The sequence below is a fragment of the Xenopus laevis genome, chromosome 7L (assembly GCF_017654675.1).
Source record: "Xenopus laevis strain J_2021 chromosome 7L, Xenopus_laevis_v10.1, whole genome shotgun sequence".
Classification (NCBI taxonomy): Eukaryota; Metazoa; Chordata; class Amphibia; order Anura; family Pipidae; genus Xenopus; species Xenopus laevis.
Genome location: NC_054383.1, coordinates 106,158,830 through 106,184,532, shown reverse-complemented (window position 1 = coordinate 106,184,532; position 25,703 = coordinate 106,158,830). Strand labels below are relative to the sequence as shown.

The following is a 25,703-nucleotide window of genomic DNA, read 5'->3' as shown; positions in this document are numbered from 1 at the left end:
ATTTGCCCTATACAGTTTTCCACATTGGAATTCTGGCAGCATAGATAGGCACCATTTAAAATAGAAGTTCCTCTAAGCAACAACTTGGTGTTTGTCCAGATAATGGCCACCAGACTACTAATATGTGGGAACTGTTGAGGTAATCAGCAACTTCCAATTTCCCCTGAAGGAGCTGAAGTGAACACAGAATCTCAGCACAGTTCTGGAACTCTTGATACAATTAGCATCAATCAGTGTAGATATAATACAACTCTGTTAGCAGTTCCATTTGATAACCCTTGTACCAACTCTAAGCATTTGCTCTTAGAGAAGTTTTCCTTCTCTGTAGTGCCATAGCAATGTCCTCTGTAGTGCCAATGGCTCTCTAGTGCTTGCATGTCACTCCATGTTGCCTGCTGCATGACACTGCTGGTGGTCACATGACTCACCTAGTTCAGTTAATTGTTCAGTTGGTTCAGGCCAACTGCCTTTTGGACAGTGAGGAGTAGAGACATGGAGTGAGAGTGGCGATCGATAGAAGTGGATAAATTGTGATAGAGCTTAAATAAGATTTAAAAAAACAGTATAGGAGGAGAGATTAACATGGAGGTGAGGAAGAAGAGGAGTCGGAATTCGGAGGAGGAAGGACAAGGCGAGAAAAGGAGATGGAGTGATGGAGATTTAGAAGAGAAGAAGAAATGCCTGGTGAAAAAGAAAACCAGTGAAGATGGGGGCAGTAAAAGGAGAAGGAGAGAAAGGGAGCTGGAAGAGAAGAAGAAAAGCCCTAAAGAAAGGAAGACCAGTGGAGATAGGAGCAATAGCAGAAGGCGAGATGGTGATTTAGAAGACAAGAAGAAAAGCCTGGTGAAAAAGAAGACCAGTGAAGATGGGGACAGGAGAAGGAGTGAAGGACAGATAGAAGAGAGGAAAATCCCCATACAAAGGAAGAACTGTGGAGATTGGAGCAATTATAGAAGGAGTGAAGGTGAGTTAGAAGATCAGAAGAAAAGTCAAATGAAAAAGATCAGTGAAGATGGGGGCAGTAAAAGGAGAAGGAGTGAAGGACAGGTAAAAGAAAAGGAGAAAAGCCCCATGGAAAGGAAGACCAGTGAAGATGGGAGAAATAAAAGGAGAAGGAGTGGAGATGAGTTAGAAGAGCAGACGAAACACCCCATGGAAAAGAAGACCCGTCAAGATGGGAGCAATAAAAGCAGGAGGAGTGAATTAAAAGACAAGGAGAAAAGCCCCATAGAGAAGAGTGAAAAGTTACAGTTAGAAGAAAAGAAAAGTCAGTTGGAAAAGACCAGTGAAGGTGTGAATAAGGATCAAAAATCAAGAAGTCCAGAGGATCCCTTAGAAGGTAAGAAAACACAGTTGCAGCTTTTGTGCTTAATCTCTCCCCTAACTTGCTAATAACAAGTGGCCCCATAGGATTTATCTGCCCTAACTTGTAGGGATGTCTTTTTATCAGGATTTCTGTAATTAATATGTTTGCCTGATGTTTATAGCTTGCTGATTTACCCAAGGTCTTGTTCTGATTAAAAATTACCCATCTTTTTATTCATTCATTCTTTCTTCTTCTTTTTTTAATCTTGGTATGAAACTAGGGCTGGTTTACTATAAGGGAAAATAAAAATCACCAGTGATGTTGCCAGTATCAACCAATCAGGGCTGGTTTTCTATAGTATAGGAAATAAGTATTATCAGCGATGATGCCAGTGTCAACCAATCAGATCTGCTTTCATCTTCTACCTTGTATGTAACTGTTCAAATCTAATTACTGATTGATTCTGATGAACATCACTATCACTAATGGTCTGCTGTGTCAATATGTCAGAAACCCAGGCTTCCAGCATTTCTCAATATATAATCAAGGGTTTAAGTTTTCTGGGAGATGTATTCATGGGGGCCATCTGGGGAGGCACATAGGTGTAGGTGTCCCCTCTCCAGTCCCCTTGTGCTGCCTCATATTAACGAGCCCTGCCTTGTGCTTGCTGATGGGTTTATTAATATATGCTATGTACAGGTTATTTGTAATACAAGGTACTAATGGAGTTTTTTTTCCTAGGTGGAAGCGCAGCGAAGAAACTCTGTGTGGATATCAGCAGACCTGTCCCCCTGGATATTAAGAACTACAGGTTTTATTCAGAGCTGGGAAAAGGAGGCTTTGGCCGGGTAAGTGAAAGGCTTCCCAGGAATGATTTCTCTTGGTATAAATCATAGGGAAGCAGAAAACATAGGCGAGAATAAAGTAGTTTAGTATTATTACTCACTGTTTTGTAAATACAGTTCTTAGAATATCATTATAAAGTGGAGATATAAAACGCGACATTTACGTTGGGGAAGGAATCACTGGAAGACACTTTCTAATTAATTGGGGAGACTAAACCTCCTGAAATCTTCATTATTCTCCACCTATGGTTTAAAGTGAAAACAAATAACGTTTTCATTTTACCCTCTCAGTGTTAAGCGTTTACCTTTACCATGCACCATGTCATCTCTTATATTTGCCCTTTGTTATTAGGTGATGTTGGCTTCCTTTACACCGAAGAAGCAACTGGTAGCAGTAAAGATCATGCAGAAAAGTCCAGACAAGAACAACTTCAACATCATGATGAAGGAGGCCCGAGTGCTGTCGGTCGCTAGAGGAAGCACATTTTTATGTCATTCCTACGCAGCTTTTCAATCAGAGGTAATACTGCTATTAATTGCATATCATCTCTTTAAAGGGAATCTAGCATTTAAATGACCTTTTAGCATGATTAGACCAGCGTTAGGCAAACTATGCGGTGGGGTCTCATTTGCTCCTCATACATGGCTGTTTCTATATCTCCATGGAGCGCCAAGATGTTGCTTTCCACTTATTCACATTACCACTTCTATTCAGACAGTTTTAAAGTTTTTGGGTGGGAGGCTGGATGTTCTAGGTCTCACCTTCTTCTATTCTCTCTTTAACAGCTGGAATCCTTCTTCGTCCTGGAGTATGCCAGCGGGAAATCTTTAATGCAAATGATTCTTCGCAAAGGAAATCTGCCAATGGCAAGAATCATGTAAGTGACATTAGGGCCCATTTACAGTACATGGGATAGGGAGCAAACTGGAAAGAATAGGTGCAGCCCACTGTGTTTTTCATACTTTGCTCACTGCCTACCTCTTAGTCCTTAATAGGTCTTTGTTCTCCACAATGGCAGCAGTGTATTACTGAGGGACAAGCTTGAGTAGCAGTGTCCCCTTTCCTGCACCCTAACTTGTGTTTCATTCAGGTGCTCTAGTTAAGTGGGTGCAAGATGCAGCCTGGCCCTGTACCCTTGCCATAGATAAGTACAGGGCTGCTTTGTACCTGAATTATATTAATTGTTATTACAGAGAAATTGGGGTACATATTCCAAAGGTCTATATAGTGCTTATTCCTCTGTTTAAGCTGCCCACTTTTGAATTGTGTTCTGCTGCATATTGTCAGGCCCAGACTGGCAATCTTGAGATTCTGGCCAATGCCAAAGGAGTTGCTAAAAGATGCCATAGACTTACAATATCACCCCTCCCAGCCGCCCCAACCAATGGCCCATTTTTCATTTCTTTGGTTTAACCTTATTAATAAGAAAAAAGTTTTTAAGGAATTGCAGCTGGATCACTTTAATGGATTTTCTCTGGGACAGTGTCACTAGAGCTCTTTTATTAGTGGTAAACGCTGGACACTTCAATGGGCTGAAATTGTTCCCATAACAAGTTACATATGTAGCATGTTTGCCTGTGCTGTCAGTAAGACGTGTTCTGCACCCTTTTGTATGTTACACTTAGATATTTGCATCAGATGCAAGCACAGAGAACACTCCGAGGCAACTCTATAGTTAACTGTAACAAATCCTATGTAATGAATGTGATATAAGAACGATGATGATTTTCTTTTTGTAAAAGGTTCTACACAGCGGAGATGGTGGTTGCCCTCCAGTTCCTGCACTCTAAGGGCATCATTCATCGGTGAGTAAATTCTCAGTATATTGTGTTGTCTCTATGTGCTTTCTGACACATAGATTCACTGAGTGATGATGGACTGTCACCACTACATGTGCTGTAGGCAAGCATTTCCCATAGTAACTACTCATCTCTCCCAACTCCTTTTTAAATTAGCCAATACAAGAAAGCACTTACACAGTCAGACTGAAGGGTGCCGTTTGAAGTCATGGGACCCCCATACTACATAGAACTCCCCTATATAAGCCCAGGTTTTTATCCCACTGCCAGGTTGGCCCCTCACCCCTGTGGGAGGTGGGCAAATCCAACAAAGTAGAACATGGCCCCAATTAAAAGAATGTAGAATATTTTACAGAACACACACTCCGTTCTGCTCAAACACGTCAACATCCCCACCCAAACGCTACTAATTCCCTCTGCAGGTCCAATATCTTTTTTATTCTATGAATTGTACCTTCACATTTCTTTGGGTTCTCTGTTACTATGCCCCCCCTGCAGGATCCCCACTCTGATAGCAGCCTACTTATAGGGGCAGTGGATGGCAATTTTGGTCCCAAGAACTGTTACTTATGTAACTTTCTCCTAATGCTTATCCTACAGTGACCTGAAACCTGACAACGTGTTGGTGGACAGATACGGCCATATCAAGATCTGCGACTTTGGCCTCGCGGCAGAGAACATCTTCGACCAGACAAGGACCAACGGAGTAATAGGAACCCCTGGATACCGCGCACCAGAGGTGACAACAAACATTTAAAATACAAACATAGCATCTAAAGGTGTTGTTCACCTATAAATTAACCTTTAGTCTCATGCATAGAGTAATATTCTGAGACAATTTGCAATTGGTCTTCATTTTGAATGATTTAGCTTTTTGTTCAGCTGCTCTCTATTTTGGAGTTCCAGCAGCTATCCGGTTGCTAGGGCTCAATTTAACTTAGCTACCAGGTGCTGAATTGAATGAGAGACTGGAAAATTAAAATAAATGGGCCTGAATATAGATATAAATAATAAAAGTTTCAGTAACAACAAAACTGTAGCCTTACACTGCAGGATGATTTTGGCTGAAGGGGTAATTAACCCCCATCTGAATACTGGAAAGAAAGGCAAATAATTGAAAAATTGTAAAAGATAAAAAACAAAGACCAATGCAAAGGTTGCTAAGAATGTGACGTTTTATAACATACTAAGAGTTGACCTGAATGTGAAAAACAACCCATTTAAATGAGAACAGCATCTCTGATAATACCACACGTATTTGATCTGTGCTCATTTAATATTAATTAATATTATTAATATATTAATTAATAGTAATACAGAAGTTAAATGTAATCCATCTGCAATTTAATATGGAAATAACATGTTATTTAGTATTCTGCAAGTACCCTATCAAGTTCATGACTCATGTTTTCTCTGTAATCATTTTATTTCATAGGTTCTATCAAAGGCAGAGTATAACGCAGGCGTGGATTGGTGGTCTTTTGGGATTACCATGTACCAAATGGCCACGGGCAGCTTGCCATTTTCACCATCAGGCAGTATTCTAAGGCAATTCTTTGCAATAAAGAAGAATACGCCGTATTACCCATATTATATGAGCAAGGAAATGCTGGACCTCCTGCCAAAGGTAAATATCCAGAGCCAGATTTACATAGCAGACACCCCTCAGATTTTCATCCTTCATCATCATTCATCTTTTTCTCCAGAGCAATGGGGATTGGCGCACAGGAAATTAAAAAAAACTATTGTATCTCATGCGCATCCCCAGTGTTTCTGAATCATTGTGGGTGTGGTTGGGCAGCATGCCGCCCCCTAAAATCCTGCCACCCTAGGCCCGGGCCTTGGTGGCCTCTCTACAAATCCGGGCCTGTTAATATCACCCAAAGAAGAATTACAGATCAATTAGTATAGTATAATAAATATATATATATATATATATATATATATATATATATATATATATATATATATATATATATATATATATATATATATATATATATATATATATATTAGTGCTAGGAGTTACATGACATAGCACCTGCAATATTAGAATTCATGTTCATGTTTCTTTTTAGCTTTTGGAGATGGATGAGAATCAGCGGATCGGTGTCAACGGAAACATCAGGGAGCACGCTTTCTACAGCACAGTGAAGTGGGAAGAGCTGGAGAACCGGAGAGTGAAGACCCCTTTCCAGCCAGGAATGGTAAATATATGTGTTATATATGATACATCCACCCACTCTCACACATTGGGCTTCACTTAGATAATAAAACATATTGCTAACAGTAACTTTCCCAAAGTTCTAGTAGTATCCAAGACTGATAAAACACAATTCACCTTCAGACTTCACCCAAACCTCCACTGTGGTAATCACTGTAACAAGGACAGATAATCCTGTGTCCATAGTGAGGTTAATGGGTCCCTTATTCATTTATTAACAGTTACCTTTTTCAATAGCTCATTCCTTGGCCCTCAGAAACTTTTTGTAATGTTATATCTAGTATAGGTAAATCTAAAAAACAACTGGACTTGCTGAGTTGAAGATATTTCACTACTCATCCGAGCAGCTTCTTCAGCTCTTCAATGATTACTCAGCAAGTCCAGTTGTTTTTTAGATTTACCCATACTAGATATACCATGACCTGGATGAATGAAAATCTTCATAGTCTTTTTGTAATTTTATTTCCAAAATAAAGTTGTTGGGTTTTGGTGGATAGTGACAGTATGATTTTAACTTTTCCCTGCTTCTCATTTTTCTGGGCATTAATATCTGAATCCAGTAATCACTTTTTACAGATAATTAAAGCCACATATTAAGTTACGACTTATCTTGAGTGAAATAAAGTATGTAAGAAGCACCTTGTTTCCTTTCATATAGCCATCAGCAGATGACTTCACTGAAATCCCGCTGACATTCTCCTCTCAAATTCGGAACGAGGAAACCAACTTGGCAGATTTCTCCCACGTGGATCCCAGCTGGAGTTGGCAGGAGTAAGGCATTGGTTCTAATATGGGAAAACATCAATACTGCCTGGACATAGCAACAACCTGGGCCAATTGACATCATACCCTCTATGGCAAGCTGCACCTCTCAACAACTCATCCACCTGCGTCTGCCATCAATGTCGCCACCACACGGGATCCCTGGCTTTGACTTGGAGAGGAGAAAAAGAAAGAACGGAAGAGTTAACCATCGTGAGTATAAATGTTAGATAAAATGAAACAGTGTAGAGTAATGTAAAAGATTAGGCTGGTTTTAGGTCTTTAGATAAAATGTTATACAATAGTTTATTGACAGGATAATAGATATTAGATAACTATTGACAGGCAAGCATCTAGAATAAGGTAGAAAAGAAAACATATGCTCTATAGAAACTTTTCTTAAAATACATCTAAAATCATTTTCTTTTAGGGAAGGTAGGGCGGGTTGTTATCACTCAGCAGCCGCTGAGCTCCCTAATGGTAAGTAGTGGTAAGTATACCCCCTGGAGACCTGATTATATAGGGGTTTCTTGTTACCACCTTACCATTGTATATATGTGTGTGTGTGTGTTTGAGAGTGAGTGTGTGTGTATGTGTGAGAGTGAGTGTGTGTATGTGTTAGAGTGAGTGTGTGTGTGTCTGTGTGTGAGAGTGAGTGTGTGTGCGTGTGTTAGAGTGAGTGTGTGTGTATGTGTGAAAGTGAGTGTGTGTATGTGTTAGAGTGAGTATGTGTGAGAGTGAGTATGTATGTGTGAAAGTGAGTGTGTGTATGTGTGAGAGTGAGTGTGTGTGTGTATGTGTGAGAGTGAGTGTGTGTATGTGTTAGAGTGAGTGTGTGTGTGTATGTGTGAGAGTGAGTGTGTGTCTGTGTGTGAGAGTGAGTGTGTGTGTGTTAGAGTGAGTGTGTGTGTATGTGTGAAAGTGAGTGTGTGTATGTGTTAGAGTGAGTGTGTGTGTGTATGTGTGAGAGTGAGTGTGTGTATGTGTGAGAGTGAGTGTGTGTGTGTATGTGTGAGTGTGTGTGTGTCTGTGTGTGTGAGAGAGAGTGAGTGTGTGTGTGTCTGTGTGTGTGAGAGAGAGTGTGTGTGTGTCTGTGTGTGTGAGAGAGAGTGTGTGTGTGTGTGCATCAGTTGAATTAGCTATTTGCAATGCTCACCCATTCCTTGAACAGGAGAACACTAAGTTGAATTCCCTTTTGGAATGCGCAAGCATTTCTGTATTGGAAATGACCTGTTCTCCCTTTCAAGGAATCAGTCACCAGTATCAGGTTATTTTTATAACCTGGTACTTCATTAATGGCATGCCAATACGGGAGCAATAGAATTGAACCCGTACACTCCCTATGTGGCATTGTATTTCCTTTACAAGGCTACTGTCGATCCAGGGACATGTCCGATTGCCATTTTGGAGTCAGGAAGGAATTTTTTTCCCCTTCTGAGGCAGATTGGAGACCGCCTCACAAGGGGGTTTTTTGCCTTCCTCTGGATCATCTAAATGTATTTAATTGCAAATAATTGCCCATTAAAATATAAATATAACCTAAATACAATCCCCCCAAAACAGAAAAGGCATGCCAAAAACTAAATTAAATAGGGATGTCCCAGGTTGACTTTTATAAACCATTAGTTAGAGGGGAGCAGGGTTCTTGAAGAGGCTACTAAAAGAAGAACTTAATAATTATAGCATGTGTGATATTCTGGAATGTGTAGGAATGTTGTATGGTTGTGTGAGATATGTGTGTGTGAATGTGAATATTGGCTCTGTTGTAACAACTAGTCCAAAAAACCCAGGTCCATATTTAGAATAAATTGCAGGTCAGCTCAAGGATGGGGGAAAGGTTCATAAACAGACTGGACAGAGGTGTATGACCCAAAATGCCAACTAGGAACAACCCTATTCTTTCCATAGTCATATGTAGTCAGCTAAATAGGTTCATCATGATTCCTGTATCAGTACTGTGTATATATCATCTAAAACTAAAAATCAAAATGTTAAACTAAATCTAAATATGTTTGAGTAAAAGTAAATCTAAATATGTAAAAGCCAATGATGTGTGTGTGTGTGACTAGTCAGATACCTCTCAGTATTTGCTGAAGAGGAAAGGTCCCATGACAGTTTATGTCACTCCATGCAGGACCAGAGAGGAAACTATTGCAGCAAGTGATAGGGTGAGCCATTTGCTGCAATAGATGTGTGAATGGACAGTAACAAGAGTTGAAGCCTTGACGTGGCGTTACTGCTCACATGGGTAACCATGTGCTAATTCAACCACTTGTGAGACTTGATTCTAACATCTTATTATTTATATTATACAAAGTGCCTTCACCTCCTACTGCTTAATATTTTGTAGCACTGACTTTTGCAGCAAGAACATCTTTTTTTTTTTAAAAGTTTTTATTTTGCAGTTTTAACAACAATAAACAGAGAAAGAAAAAGAAAAGAGAAGAAAAAACGTGAGGCAGAGGCAGTCATTTCGGCTATTCATAATAACACTCATTTCTACAAACTACTGTAAATTCAACCAGGTACCCCAAATGGCATCAAATTTCTCTGGGCACCCCCTGGCTAAGTATGTCAATTTCTGACTTGGAAGAGAGTCATTTACCAACTTTCGCCAATATTGCAATGAGGGGGGGTCCAAGGACTTCCAGTGCATAAGAATGGCTTTCTTGGCGTAGTAGAGAAGTTGTAAATAGCAGAGTCTGGAATAGAAACGTAGTGGAACATCACCAGACAGTCCTAGTAAGCAGAGTTCCGGGGAACGAATATGTGGGAGTGCTAATTTTTCATCCAAGAATTGCAGCACCTTACTCCAGAATCTCTGTATCACCGGGCATGACCAAAACACATGGAACAGGGTGCCTATCTCATCCCTGCACTTAGGGCACAAATCTGACACATTATCGTATATTTTCGCTAAACGGTACGGAGTCAGGTACACTCTGTTTAAAAACTTTATCTGGATGTATCTATCTCTCATTGAGATGGAAATATTTGGGACCATTTTGAGAGCATCAGACCACTTCTCATCATCCAACTCAGGAATGTCTCTCTGCCATTTGGTCTTAGATTTTTCCAGGGGTGAAGGACCTGCAGTCAACAAAATAGTATAGAACCAAGAGAGTGGTTTAGTCAGGTCTTGTCTATGGAGGTAGGTCTCCAGGTTAGTTTCAACCACCCTTATGGGCCTAGCGGGAAATTGAATGTTAAAGGCATGACGCAACTGCAGATACCTGAAAAACATACTAGGGGAAGGGTGTATCTCCTGCCTCAGTAAGTCATATGTTTTACATTCACCACCATTCACAATGTCACGTAAGGTTTTAACTCCCAGCTGAGCCCATCTAGCTATGTCTTGTAGCTCATGAAAGTGGGGAAGATGATTATTGCCCCATATTGGGGTCCTAGGAGACCAAACTTCAGATGGACCCTGGACCACCTTCAAGGCTTTCTGAAAAGCTTGAACTACAGTGACCATAGAGGGTGTGGTAGGGCAAAAAGAAGAGGCGCCTCGGTATGGAAGTTTAGATAGGGCTTCAAGTGAACCAACTATAGAGGCTTCCAATAGAACTGCTGGGTTATTCATATCGGGGACCACCCACCAATGGACATAGACTAGCTGAGCTGCAAGAAAATAAGCTTTGAGGTTAGGTAAGGCTAGTCCCCCATTAGACAAAGAAGTTTGCAATATTTTCATGCTTAGGCGTGGGTGGCTTCCTGCCCATAAGAAGCCCCTAATGATTTTATCCACCCCTGTAAACCAGGACGTCCTCGGAGTGATAGGGGAATTGTGTAATGCATACAAAAATTTAGGGAGAAAAATCATTTTAAATATATTAATTCTACCTGGGAGGGGAAGGGGTAAGTCCTGCCATATACCAACTCTGTTAGTTAGTGCCTGCACTATCGGGTATAGGTTTAATTGTTCATATCTATCTAGCTCTTTATGTATTGTTACCCCTAAATATTTAAATGAGGTCACCACCTGGAGACGTGATATATAGCCAGGGGTGCCTGGGGGGAGAGGGTCTATCGGGAAGATGACCGATTTAGAATGGTTGATGTTAAGACCAGAGTATCGACCAAATTCAGACACAGCTATAAGGAGAGTTTCCAGAGCCTGGTGTGAATTTGCCAAGTACAGCAGCATATCATCAGCATACAGCGATATTTTTTCAGTAACATTCCTCAGTCTCAACCCTTGTATCCCTTCATTCGCCCGTATATGTATGGCCAACGGTTCAATAGCCAGAGCGAAGAGCATTGGGGAAAGTGGACACCCTTGGCGCGTGCCTCTCTCTAAGGATACACTCTCGGTTAACCTCCCATTCACTATAATCCTAGCTCGAGGGCGAGCGTAAAGCAACCGTACCGACTTTAGAAATTTAGGGCCGAATTTATACCGGGCTAAAGCTTCCCGAAGGAACTGCCATTGGACTGTGTCAAAAGCTTTTGCCGTGTCTAGTGACACCACAATTCTAGATCCCGAGTTATCATGTTGAGTAGAGATATTGGTATACAAACGCCTGATATTAATGTCTGTGGCCTTAGAGGGCATGAAGCCTGTCTGGTCCGGGTGAATCAGCTCCGATATCACTAATTTAAGAGAAGAGAAAGGACCAAAAGAGAAAACAGTTGAACCCCAACAATACCCTTCCCACCCGGCATCCTCCACATAGTCCGGAGACACATGTTCCCAGAACAAGTTGAACCCAACAGGGGAATAGCAAGGGAATCAAGCAAAAGTAGAACAGTTATATAGGGGTGCTGCACAGAGTCTATTGCACCAACTCTGGATCCGCAAAATTAACTGGGAAAAAAAACCAATATAGAACAAAAATCACCTGCCCTCTCTTAGCAGAGCTATCCAGCAAAGAGTACCTGAAAGTGACATAGTCATATTCCAGTGGTCAGCCAACTAACTGGGGTATATAAGAGAGTGAAATTGAGCTAGCTCTAGATCCCAGGTTGGTGAGCTGTCACAAAGTATTGTAATCCAGTGTAAGAATGGAGTAAATGCGCCTTTCAAGCATGTGATTTCTGATAATGAAGTGGATGACAATAAACTTATAATGTCTGCAGAAATCCAGCAAATTTTACTTTTCCAAAATCGATCGTTAGCGTTGTTCTCGCAGAGGGCTCCCAGGGGCCACCCGCCTCCGTTCCAGCCAGTCAAGAGCCTGCTCCGGTTGGTCAAAAAAATGGGCCCTGCCACCATCTGTCACCTTTAGTTTAGCAGGGTATAACATGGCATACTCCAGGCCAAGGTCTCGAAGCTTACGTTTAACTCCCATATAGGAGCTTCGTTTCTTTTGCACTGTAGTTGAATAGTCAGGGTACAGGGAAATCCGAGCACCTTCGTACTTTAATTCACCTTTCTTTCTGGCTTCTCGCAGGGCAGCATCTCTATCTCTATAGTTAAGTAGTTTAATTAGAAACGCCCGCGGTGGTGCACCAGGGGGTAGGATTCTCAGAGGCACCCTATGTGCACGTTCAACTACAAATTGTGGGGAGAATATGTCTTGGCCCAATAGATCTTTAAGCCACTTTTCAGTAAATATTTCCGGTTGGGAGCCGTCGCTTCTTTCAGGGAGACCCAAGATTCGAACATTTGAACGACGCTGTCTGTTTTCAAGGTCATCCAAACGTTCAGTGACAGATTGGAGCTGCAACTTGATTTGGCCTAGGTCTCGTGGCAGAGTAGCCGTACGATCCTCTACCCCACTCACTCGTTCCTCTAATGCACCAGTGCGTTCCCGCATATTTTGCATGTCCTGTTTAATTAGAGAAAGGTCCACTTTCAGTTCCTCAATCTTAGATGCAAAAGTTGAAGTTAGCGTGGATTGGCATTGCAGGATGGCGGCCATAAGATCTGCAGGAGATGGAGTCTTAAGAACACCTGAGGTTACTTCCCGGTCCGGAGTATTCCGGAGTGGAGGGGATGAACTGGGAGTTGGAGAAGAAGAGCCAGCGATCTCATGGCCATTTTTACGGGCATATTGCTCCAGGCGTGCGGCCGCATCAGCCTTGAGCTTTTGTGCGTTTTTCTTCATAACAACGCTCAGTGGGGGTAAGATACGGTAATGTTGCAGTTATCAGACTAGCGTTGTGTCAAATGTGAGACAATTTGGACCCTGGGACTACCGCGTCCTAGTGCAATAGTTCAGGTGGAAAAAGTTCACAGGTACAGCACCCCGTGCATAAATATCATGTTACATCTGTGTAGTTGGGAATGTAACGTGTTGCATCTCAAGCATATCAGCCATAGTAGTAGATTAATTAAATATCCAGCAGCTTTAAATATCCAGTTCAATCACTTGTACAGTCTAAAGCCGGCTGAACTGGACACAGAGGCTGCAGCAGTAACAACACTTATAGCACAGAGTGCAGCAGCAACAGCGTTTATAGCGCAGAATGGAGCATTTATTTAACTCTTTGCTATTATATATGCAGGGCGGGACAACAATTGCAGAGCACTCTATAGTATGTGTGTGCTTAGCTGTTTTCAACTATAGACTGCAGCTCAGGATGCTGGATCTGCAGCCCTTAATATTCCTGTAGACTGTTTGAGAGGGCCCCCAGGGCTCCAAAATCACTCACACCCACTTCCTCTGTGCACCGCTGTGTTATTGCTGGTGCGTTCCGCTGAGTCACCCAGGAGCTTGCTGCGGGGACCGCACTTCCGGTCGGGCCTCAGAAGGGGTCTGCAAGTACGTGAGGCCACGGCTTCACACGCGCCGCTAGGCCCCGACCGGATCTCCGGCTCCACGCGCACCAGGCAGGTTTTGGTGCCTGCAACAGATGACGGACGCACCCCGGTACAATGGAGCACCTCTGTGGGTAGGTGTTAGCCGTATTAGGGGACTTAGAGTAGAATTTTGCGGGTTGGAGCCCTGGGAGTACCTTGAGGTGCGTCCTCACAGTTGCCCGTCCAGCCACGCCCCCCCAGCAAGATCATCTTTAATTATTTTGGGGTAAGTATATTCCAGCTTTGTGCAGTGTTCATGAGTGATTCTGATCTATACTTTTCAGTTTTCATGGTGGAAGTGGTGGAAGGAAAATATATATATATATATATATATATATATATATATATATATATATATATATATATATATATATATATATAACAAAAAAGGAAAGTTGTGCTCACCACTATTTTTTAAAACCATTAGGCGGGGGTGCAATGAGGCTGTGACCACAAAATACATATAGTCAACTACAAGAGTCCTCTGCACTCAACCCATTATCAATATATTTAAGACAGCGACATTTTGTGCATACTGCTACTAAAAAATGCCTTACCCTTTAAACAAAACAGGGATTGTTTGTCCATATATTGCAATATATTTAAGCTGGCCAACTACGTCAAAGTCATCCCATATCTGGCCAGTCCTATGCTTAATTTTCATCTGATTCATTAAGAATTCTATTGCTTCATTATACATTTTACAAAGGGACTAGGTTTTACCTACAACTTACAACCTGACTATAGCTGGGAAGGGTGGGAGCTACAACATGGAGCTGGTCACTGCTCCTGTATAAACTATAACAAATAAAGGAAAGTTGTGCTCACCACTATTTTTTAAAACCCAGCTATAGTCAGGTGATCCCACTGGTGTCTAATAAAAGGGCAGCCAAGTATGGAGGTTTACTTTGAAAGCAGCTAGTAAGTTGCAGGTAAAACCTAGTCCCTTTGTAAAATGTATAATGAAGCAATAGAATTCTTAATGAATCAGATGAAAATTAAGCGTAGGACTGGCCAGATATGGGATGACTTTGACGTAGTTGGCCAGCTTAAATATATTGCAATATATGGACAAACAATCCCTGTTTTGTTTAAAGGGTAAGGCATTTTTTAGTAGCAGTATGCACAAAATGTCGCTGTCTTAAATATATTGGCCAGTCCTATGCTCAATTTTCATCTGATTCATTAAGAATTCTATGGTTTAATTATACATTTTATAAAAGGGACGAATACATTTTACCTGCAACTTACTAGCTGCTTTCAAAGTAAAACTCCCAAACTTGGCTGCCCTTTTATTAGACACCAGTGGGATCACCTGACTATAGTTGGAGAGGGTGGGAGCTACAACATGGAGCTGGTCACTGCTCTTGTAGAACTATAACAAACAAGGGAAAGTTGTGCTCACCACTAGTTTTTAAAATCATTAGGCGGGGGTGCAATGAGGGTGTGACCACAAAATACATATAGACAAATACAAGATTCCTCTGCACTCAACCCATATATATATTTATGAGTAACAGGGCTTTACAGCACAGCTGCAGCAGATCGTAACCAGGGAGCACTGTGCTTATTGCTGCTCGGAGGCTGCACAACAAGCTCTAACCCTTAGGAGGGTGTTTAACTTGAAAACTGATGCTTGTCTGTGTGAATGCAATAGATTTGATTGTGACCTTAGATTGTAAGCTCCGTTGGGGAAGGGACTGATGAAAATGATGTATAATCTCTGTAAAAGGCTGCAGATTATTTCTGCATGTTGTCAATAAAGGATGATGATAACAATATAGTTATCCATCTCCCCACAGGTGTTTCCAAGTATAACCATCCAAAAGGTAAGAGGCACAACTGTGACATTGTTTAAGCATCTGCACGGCATTAATCACCCTGCACCTTTCACAATAGAAGTTTGGAGGCTAGATATTGTACCAATGAGCAAATAAAAATAATTGAAATAAACACATTCAACACTCATAACTGGATTACATGAACCTGTTTGATTTTGTTTGTGATGATCTGATGCTTGAGCTTGATGGATCTGAATCTACCATAAAACACATTTTGTATCTTGCCATGTGGGAAGCATTTGGGAACAAATACACATAGACAGAAATTGATTGGGGTACATACACATGCACATACATGTTGGTTAATGCACCCTATAACATAGGGTTTATCTTTTAGTTGGGAGGTGAGTGGAGGTAGCCACTGTACAATTGTGATACTGGTGTCACATCTCTGCAGTTGTGTGAGCTTTGTGTTATATCTCCTGCCCCAGCACTAGAGCTATTCAAATTTACATTAGAATAGGTGGGTTAAAATTTCAATGTGAAAACTCGAAAATTCTAATTTATTATTCAACCCTTGATAAATCTGCCCCTAAATGAACCCAATAGGCTGGTTTTGCTTCCAATAAGGGTTAATTATATCTTAGTTCGGATCAAGTACAAGCTACTGTTTCATTATTGCAGAGAAAAGAGAAATCATTTAAAATAGAGTCTATGGGAGACAGCATTTCCGTAACTGAAAGCTTTCTGGATAATGGGTTTCCAGATAACGGATCCCATACCTGTACTGCGCAGGTGCAAGTCAACGGTGCTGGTTTGGTTTTTTTTCAAATTCGTGATTGCGTTTCTTTCCACGGAGAAAAACTAAACCACAATTATTAATATCAAGAGTTTGTAACAAAATGTCCAGAAAGAAACGAACCGCCAGAAGAGTTATTGCAGTCACACAATCTAATATTTAGAAATCAAAAGTCATTTGTGTGGACAAAAGTAAAAAAACAAAACTGGAAAATGTATCGATTCAATTCATGTGAGAAATTCATAGTGATATAAATAAAGTTCATGTGATAAAAAGAAACTGTTGTTTGTGGTCATTGAATCAATTGTGCAAATTATTTTAAATATAAATATGCCCCTGCTTCTTATTGTAACTCCGCCGAGAAAAAATGCATTGTAAGGCAATTGTGCCTGTATTATTGCTACTTTTTATTGTTCATCCTTCTATTCAGGCCCTCTTCTGTTCATATTCCAGGCTCTTATTCAGATCAATACATAGTTGATAGGGTAATTTAGACTTTAGCAATTGGATTGCTGAAATTGCAAACTGGAGAGGTGCTGAATAAAAAAAGCTAAATAACTCAAAAACCACAAATAATAAAAGCTAATTACAAATTGTCTCAGAATATCATGCTCTATATCATACTAACAGTTAAGTTAAAGGTGAACAACCCTTTTAAGATACATGAACGTTTTTAAATGGGTGTCTGTTGTGCCACATTTGCTATAATATATTGTAGTATATTTAGTAACAGTGTAAGGAACCAAAAGACTCCAGCCCAGTGAAATGTATGACTCGCCCACCCTATAGCACAGAGTTGGGCAAAACACTAAGCGCAGATTCACTGAGTTTGCGCTTGCGTCCGCTTCGCTCACATTGCAACACTTCATCAGATTTAGATTCGCCAGGACAATGCTAATTCACTAAAATCCAAAGTTTCGTCCAGGGCACCGAACGCTTGTGAAGTAGCATTAGCGTTACTGCGGCAAGCGAAACAAACTATTTTTTGAGGAAGTCCTATCTACTCTATTGCACTTCGCCTGGTCTGAGGTGGCGAAAGCAAGTCTAGCGCAAGAGATAACGTTCAGTAAAATACAGATCTTAGTGAATTTGCGTAGTTACGTACCTTCGCCAGAGCACAACTTCGAGATGTGTAAGGGAGCAAATTACCAGGTGTAAGGGAGTCTATCTCCTCCTCTAGCAAAGTTACACCTGCACCCGTTCGAAGTAACGAAATTATGTCACAACAGGGTCGGACTGGGGGGCTTGGGGCCCACCAGGGCTACTGCCCCAGGGCCCCTTCACCTTTTCGGAGTGCCGCGTCGCATTTGTCCATGGGAGCACGTGGTGCCAGGTTTCTAAGTATGCGTGCAGCGTGACATCAGTGCGCACGCGTATAATTTTTAATTCACCGCGACCCCTGACAAAGAGGGGTTGCGCCACTTAGAAGTGGATCTGGGCCAGCCCAGTGCGTCACACTGGTGAATTTTCTAATCTCCGGTAAAAGCTTTCCCATAGGCAATAATGTGAATTGCTGGTGATATAACCCGTGTAGCTTCAGTCTTCCAAATTGGAAGTTTCTGCTTTAGTCCCCCACACACCAGTGAGAGAATGGCTGGGGAAAGTGGAATTCTTTAGAACTATAGAAGAAGCAGACCCCTCAATATGTGCCCCCTTGTGGCTGCGGAGTTTATAGTTACGCCACTGCCTTGACATCATTTTTATGTTTGTTTGTTTAATGATGTTGATATACATACAAATAAAATGGGATGAACCAACTACGTAATTAGGGATGCAGCGAATCCAGGAGTCGGTGAAGATTTGCCCTTTTTCATTTGGTTAAATCCATGTTCCTGGCCACCGAATGTGAAAAATAACTTGCCTTTTTAATCATACAAACAAGGAAGTAAAAAATGTTTTACCAGGTGCGGTTCTCTTTTCTTGTTTCCCTAATTTACATAAGCTAATTAGGGTTCGGATTTGGTTTGGTATCCAGACAAAACACAGAGGATTTGGGATTCGGCTGAAACCTAAAATAGTGGATTCCGTGCATCTCTATACTAAATGTCATATAAGATGTCAAAACCTTGATGGAAACGAGGATTATTCAGTTTAGTAACAGGGAGGCTAAGAGCACAAAACAGAAGTACGGTGGCTGAGAGGTATAACACATACCTCCCAACATTTTGGAAATAAAAAGAGGGACAAAAGTTGTGCCACTCCCATTTTTGTGGCCACGCCCCCTACTTAGCATGCTCATTTTACATACTTTGGCAGGTTATGAAAGTTTGAACACATTTCTGTGGTTTTTATGTTATTACAGTTTTGCAAAATGAAGGTGAATTGCCTTTTAAGCTGTAAGTCTAAGTTCTTATCTTATCAAACTGTCACAAAAGTATGTCAAGTATGTATTCTGGGCTGTCTGTCAAGACACAATTAAGTTAGAAACCTTGTATCTGTTTCTGGCTATTCAGTACAGCAGATCAAAGAGAAACCCGGGACTTATCCATGACAGCGGGTTGAGCTGTTAATAGCGGGACTGTCCCGCTCAAAACGGGACAGTTGGGAGGTATACAGCCCAGTAGTGACCTGCTAAAGGTTGTGCTTGTGCAAAAGTAGCCCAATTAGCCACAAAACCTATACATTTAAATGAATTACTCATTGTAAAAGTCACATATTAATCACACATTTGAGGGAACCTTTTAGCTTTATAGTAGCACCATGTGCAGCACTTATTTGGGAGCGTGTACTTTTTATATGTGTCTCCTAAGTCTTTATCTGGAGCCCTGATATTAGCTAAGTTTTCTCAGACCCCAGCCTTCACAAAAGACTGTGTACAACACAGGGGGGTTAGATCTGCATATAGCCAAGAACAATCACACAATATACGACTGTCAAGAGGGACTGTCCCTCTAAAAAAGGGACAGTTGGTAGATATGGAGGGTTTTTTAAGGGATTTTACTTTCTGCCAAAAGCAAATAGTGCTGTATAACCAATAGGATAATAACTAACAAAGCTAAGGGACTGGGGATGCAACTAGTGACATGACAGAAATGCTGAGGCACTAAGTCTCCAGAACTTTCACTGTAGTAACATAAAGAAGTGGCATATCCAGGCAGAAGTGTGGCCAGTAACATTCTTGTCTGTGTCTGCTAAACCCCTTGTAGGAGTCAGCGAGGAATGCTGGGAGTTATAGTTTGCGTTTCCTGATCTCTCAAGAAGCTGCAGCATACCTGAAGATCTGATTGAAGTACTGAGGGGAGAGAGTATAAGGGAGTGCGGTTTGGGTGGAGATTAGTGGGAAGAATGTAAAGTAGTGGTTCGGACCGAAGTCCGGGCCTGTGTTGGGAAAGAAACACTAACAAGTGCAGGCTCAGGCCCAGCCCCTCTTCCATGGCAGGCCTCACTGTATTATTTCCCTGTCACCTCAGCTTCCGCACCCCTGTGCCGCTCCACCCAATCCCCTATTACCTGCCGCGCCACTCTGCGTTCCACCCAATCCCCCTTACCTCCCAGGCCGCAGTGCATTCCTCCAGCACCAACAGCGCCCACCGAGCCATAACTCTACTCCTCGCTCCTGTCTGACTGCGGCCTCTCTGTCTCCTGCTCCTTCCACCCCCACTTCTGCCGGAGCCCCTGGCGCCTAAGGGAGGCAACGTTAGCGCGTCAGGGACGCGTGGTCTCTTCTCGCGAGACTTCACTAAGCACAAACAGGAAGAGCTCATGAGCCACTGGGAAGCGGGATATTGAACCCACAACCAGGGACAGCGGGACAGGCAGCTGAAGGTGGGACTGTTCCGCAAAAAACGGGGACAGTTGGGGGGTATGTATAACAGTCAATAAGAAATGGTGGGAGAAAGCAAAGAGATCACTGGCCAACTGCCTCATACACAAGTCTGATCACTCTGACCCCCCACAATTCTGCAGAATTTAGATAAACTGTTGTGTTACCTTGACACTGGAGCTGGGGAGTCGCTTGTGAGACACATTTATTATATAAGCAGTGTTTGACAGCAGAGTTAATCCATACTCCATATAATATATAGCAGACACTTAAATATCCCACAAACAGCATCCTTTATTAACAAATCATATACGGCTCAATATGTGACAATATTATATGTTTATAGTACAGAGTCACAGGCTTGGTCTGAGGTTACAGAGATGAAATAACAATTATAGTCATGTTCAGTCATAGAATAACGTAAATGAACACTATTTAACCAGTCAGAACAGCCTACACCCATAAAATTGCATCTGACATGTTTTTGGAATAAAAGATTCTTTTGGTAATGTGCCCGTGTGTGGGATTTGTGAGTGGCAGCTGTTTATACTTTGGAGTAAGGGATGGGGTTACCAGAATGTCTGGTAAAAAGAACCAACTTGGGAAAAAATAAAGATACCAGTTAGCAACCCTATTAGGGAACCAGAGGATTATAAGAAATAAATATTTCCCATTTAAACTATTAATAAACAGCCTCTGCGCCATTTCACTTCATACATTTATTAATCTCCACTGGCTGTGTAAATATAAACAGGGGAAGGAGAGGTTGACTTCAACTACGGCCCATAATTGGTTCCAAGCGCCCTCAAAACCGGGATGTACAACATCTCCAGTCCCTGTCACATCACATCTAACCCACACGTCTCCTCCCCGCGCCAGCAACAAACTAAACGTTACCAACTCCCAATCAGATTAGGCTATCACATCAGTGGCCCTCTGATTGGATAGATCGTGCCGCGCCTATTCGGCCTGCGTGTATAATGAAAACAACTGCGCACTGTTATGACGTGTCTCTCGGTCAGTCCCCCCCTAACCCCGCCCCCAGTGAGACTACGGGATGGGGCTGCTGAGCTCTGTGGTGCTGCTGCTTCTGAACTCAGTGATCGCTGCGAGATAATGGCCGGGTGAGAGGCTCCACAGCTCCTCTAATAGATCCCGCCTCTCTCTTTATTACCAAACGTTTCTCCCCGGGCAGTGCAGAGAGATGTTACTACGAACAACATACAGAGGGGGAGAATTTAAAGGGGAAGTTAACGTTTATATGAACATGTAGTATCTAATATTTTGTCCTGCTCTTAGTTACATTACTATTGTGGGGGAGGAGTTATACCATCATTTCACTGGATTTGTAGTGAAACATATATTATAGGTCAGGGGATTTACTCTGCCATGAATGTAATTGCCTAAAATATATGTCAACCTTTGGAAATGTTGCCTAATAACATTGTGCCTGTGTGGTGGGGTGTTGTAGGGTGAGACTCTCTACAGCAGCTCTTATAAAATACACAACCCCCTTTTCAAGTCAACGTTTCTTGCTTGTGTCATGTGCCTTTGTAAATGAATTCCCTAAATTCTTATGGCACAAATTTACAGCAGTGTCACAAGTGTGGCCCCTACATCACCACCCTTGTCCAGGGTGCCCAAGCTAGAGCCCTGCAGTGGGTCGGTTACCCGCAAAAACCTGCAGTACCCTGCGTTTTTGCGAGCAGAAATTCTGGGTGCGGGATATAGAAGCGGTTTCTGCGGGGCCGCAGGTCTTCTCACTAGCGATTTTTACTCCTTTTTTCTGTTCCCGTCTATTTCCAATGATGTCACTTCCGGTTTACATTGACAGTACTCAGGGGTGCTTCGCCAAGGAGGCGAGTTGAGGCTGTCGCCTCAGGCGGCAGCGCCCCACTAGGTACCAGGGGCAGCAAAAATGCTGCTCCTGGTACTTTAAGAGCGAATTTCCGGGGGAGGGGGGGGCAGCAGCAACTGATCGCCCCTGACAGTACTTACTGTTTTACTTCGGTTTTTCTGACCACGCCTACTTCCGATGATTTCACTTTCGGTTTACAACGTCAGCACTTCCTGATCCTTGATGGTCAGCGGGTCCGGGTTGCGGATAAGGTATTTGCGGGTCGGGTTGCTGGTCCAAGTGGGAAAGAATGCAGGTTGCGGATCCGCGTTGCGGATTGCAGGTTGCGGGTTCCAAAAAATGGACCCGCGCAGGACTCTAGCCCAAACTCCTTGGCCCGGCTGTGGTGTCATTTTATATACAGTGAACCCTCAATTTTACATACCCTGGTTTTACGTTTTCCTGCATTTTATGTTAATTCGTTGTGGTCCCACCAATTTATAATGCATTTTAATTGATGCTTTCCTTGATAGTAATACTGTTTTCCTGGATTTTATATAACAATTTTGTCCTAATGTTCCCAAAAATTGCTGTTTGTCCTCTAAGAATGTTATTATTAGGGATGCACCGAATTCAGGATTCCGTTAGGGATTCGACCTTTTTCAGCAGGATTCGGATTCGGACTAATCTTTCTGCCAGGCCCAACCAAATCCTAATTTGCATACGCAAATTAGGGGTGGGGAGGGAAATTGCATGACTTTTTGTCACAAAACAAAAGTAAAAAATGTTTCCCCTTCCCACACCTAATTTGCATATGCAAATTAGGATTTGGATTCAGTTCGGCATTCGGCCGTATCTTTCGCGAAGGATTCTGGGCTGTGGCCGAATCCAAAATAGTGGATTCAGTGCATCCATAGTTATTATTAGTGTCATGGGTTTTTAAATACTAACCAGATGTTTATTTTGCCACGTTCTGTCTGTAAGTAGCCTGTCCAAGAGAAATCTGGCTCTCGCACACCCTTGTGTGAGGTAAGTCAATGCTGTCTGGTGCACAATGGTAGAGGTTCGGCAACCTCAAATCCAGTACAGAAGTCAAGCAATCCAGAGGCACACAGAACTGATGCAAGCAAGGAACACCTTGCACGTCTGAGCCAAATCATTTCTCTATGGTGCATGTTTCTCAATGTACATTTCTGTACCCACGTTTTACATATCCGCCCCTGCATACCCTCTCAGCCAATCATTTATACCAGGTTTTCTGTGTGGCTTCAGTACAAAATAGCAAAATCTGTAGCAGGTGGTTCTATACAGCAGCCCATAATTGTATATCTTTCTGTATGTAGACGGTAGGTAGATCTAAATTTTGGGTAAATATTTATAAATATATTTATTTTTATATTGTTTGTAAATGTATTGTAACATGATTGCTTATTGTATAGTTTTATAAATAAACCTACTGTCTATGTTACAGTTATTTGTTGTTTTTATGCTTTTTTTTGTGTGTGCTTATAACATATAATAAAAATTACATTCGGTTATTGCAATCGTACATTCAGATGGTACTGACTAAGCATGAAAATGACAGGGGAACTTCAAGGCATAACAAAGTTGGTTCTGCCTGGTCTCCCGTCTTCCTTACACTTCCTACAGAGATCCCAAGATGGAAGAGGAGATAATTTATGTCTCCTAAACGTTCTATCATGCTGTCTAGGGAAATTAAGGGATATGCAGACCCCAAATTTCTTTCTCTATTGCTTTAGCTTGGATTTTGCAAGTAACAAAGACCACTTTTGCTCTTTTGAGTACATCTATAATGCAACAACAGCAATGGATTTGGCACAGTAAAGCAATGTAAAGTGCAGTTATTTAATTCCCCACAAATAACATTTTTATGGGTTAGCAGACTAATAATTATTACATTGCCCTCTTGTGTGCTTCATGAGCTAAGTGGGCAGTCAGTGCTGAAACACTGCATGGCTTTTGTATGTAGCTTGTATTCATCCACTGCCCTCCTTGCATCTCATTCCTACCTCCATGATCCTTTACTTCAGCCATTCTCCATCAGTTCTGTGCCCTACAGGTGTTGTTTGGCTTTTAAGCAAGGGATAAAACACAAGGTTTCTGAAAACAGCTCTTAATCCAAACTTAATTCAGGGACTGGTCCAACTGACATCTGGGAGTTGGGAAGGAATCCCCCCACCCCCAGGGCAAATTGGTGAGGCTTCAGATTGGTTGTTTTTTGCCTTCTCTGGATTCAATAACAGTTGTGCATGTTGCACTTGATGGACACATTTTTTTCTTTTCAACCTCATCTACTATGTTACTATGTGAGAATTGGATGCATGGAATTTCCTGATGCAGTTAAAAAGTAATGGTCACACATTTCAGATGGATAATATATAATATTAGCTACTAAGAGGTGCAGTATTTATATAACATTTGCCCTATACAGTTTTCCATATTACACATTAACATTAACTGGGAAAAAGAAGAAGCAATACAAAGCAGAGACACCTATACATGGCACTCACAATAATTTGCTTCTGTTTAGACCTTTATTTTTTTACATTAGTGCAAAAATATATAGACATGTTACATTTATCAGTGTCTATGAATCTTTCTATTTAGGAGTTTACAATGCAGTGCAGTGAAATATGGAAATGGTGAAGAAGGGTCTATAGATAGAGAATGTAGATAATTGTCAGCATGTCATGCTTCAATAAAGACATACGTCCCACTAAAACCTCCAAAAAGGTTTGGAAATCTGGCAGCATAGATAGGCACCATTTAAAATAGAAGTTCCTCTAAGCAACAACTTGGTGTTTGTCCAGATAATGGCCACCAGACTTCTAATATGTGGGAATTGTTGAGGTAATCAGCAACTTCCAATTTCCCCTGAAGGAGCTGAAGTGAACACAGAATCTCAGCACAGTTCTGGAACTCTGATACAATTAGCATCAATCAGTGTAGATATAATACAACTCTGTTAGCAGTTCCATTTGATAACCCTTGTGGACTGAACTGCAGGGATTTCAGCTCTGCCCCTTAATGGTTTTACTAATAAATCATATTCTCAACTTGATAACTCCCAATCAACTTTAAACATTTGCTCTTAGAGAAGTTTTCCTTCTCTGTAGTGCCATGGCAATGTCCTCTGTAGTGCCAATGGCTCTCTAGTGCTTGCATGTCACTCCATGTTGCCTGCTGCTTGACACTGCTGGTGGTCACATGACTCACCTAGTTCAGTTACTTGTCCAGTTGGTTCAGGCCAACTGCCGTTTGGACAGTGAGGAGAAGAGACATGGAGTGAGAGTGGCGATCGATAGAAGTGTATAAATTGCGATAGAGCTTAAATAAAATTTAAAAAACCAGTATAGGAGGAGAGATTAACATGGAGGTGAGGAAGAAGAGGAGTCGGAATTCGGAAGAGGAAGGACAAGGCGAGAAAAGGAGATGGAGTGATGGAGATCTAGAAGAGAAGAAGAAAAGCCTGGTGAAAAAGAAAACCAGTGAAGATGGGGGCAGTAAAAGGAGAAGGAGAGAAAGGGAGCTGGAAGAGAAGAAGAAAAGCCCTAAAGAAAGGAAGACCAGTGGAGATAGGAGCAATAACAGAAGGGGTGATGGTGATTTAGAAGACAAGAAGAAAAGCCTGGTGAAAAAGAAGACCAGTGAAGATGGTAGCAGGAGAAGGAGTGAAGGACAAATAGGAGAGAGGAAAAGCCCCATACAAAGGAAGAACAGTGGAGATTGGAGCAATAATAGAAGAAGTGAAGGTGAGTTAGAAGATCAGAAGAAAAGTCAAATGAAAAAGACCAGTGTAGATGGGGGCAGTAAAAGG

General features: G+C 41.8%; 2 protein-coding genes across 2 annotated transcripts in view; both read left to right on the top strand.

The window, feature by feature from the left end:
* Window positions 1–567: 567 nt before the first annotated feature.
* LOC121395597 (protein kinase C delta type-like) lies at window positions 568–7,063 on the top strand. Its single transcript, XM_041569448.1, has 9 exons — window positions 568–1,339; window positions 2,048–2,154; window positions 2,504–2,671; window positions 2,938–3,029; window positions 3,895–3,957; window positions 4,552–4,690; window positions 5,387–5,578; window positions 6,030–6,158; window positions 6,834–7,063. The coding sequence occupies exons 1-9, from the start codon at window positions 583–585 to the stop codon at window positions 6,948–6,950; spliced, it is 1,764 nt and encodes a 587-aa protein (XP_041425382.1). The 5' UTR covers window positions 568–582; the 3' UTR covers window positions 6,951–7,063.
* Window positions 7,064–21,048: 13,985 nt separating this feature from the next.
* LOC121395595 (protein kinase C delta type-like) overlaps window positions 21,049–25,703 on the top strand; it is a 10,526-nt gene continuing 5,871 nt past the window's right edge. Inside the window, exon 1 of the mRNA XM_041569447.1 lies at window positions 21,049–21,152. The gene's annotated coding sequence lies outside the window, so the exon portion shown is untranslated. The remainder of the gene's footprint in view (window positions 21,153–25,703) is intronic.

Excerpts from the sequence above, each read along its gene's own strand:
- LOC121395597 (XM_041569448.1), top strand. The coding sequence starts at position 583 with ATGGAGGTGAGGAAGAAGAGGAGTCGGAATTCGGAGGAGGAAGGACAA. Across the intron at positions 1,340-2,047 it reads TCCAGAGGATCCCTTAGAAG|GTGGAAGCGCAGCGAAGAAA; the intron begins GTAAGAAAACAC and ends TTTTTTTCCTAG. Across the intron at positions 4,691-5,386 it reads CTGGATACCGCGCACCAGAG|GTTCTATCAAAGGCAGAGTA; the intron begins GTGACAACAAAC and ends TTTATTTCATAG.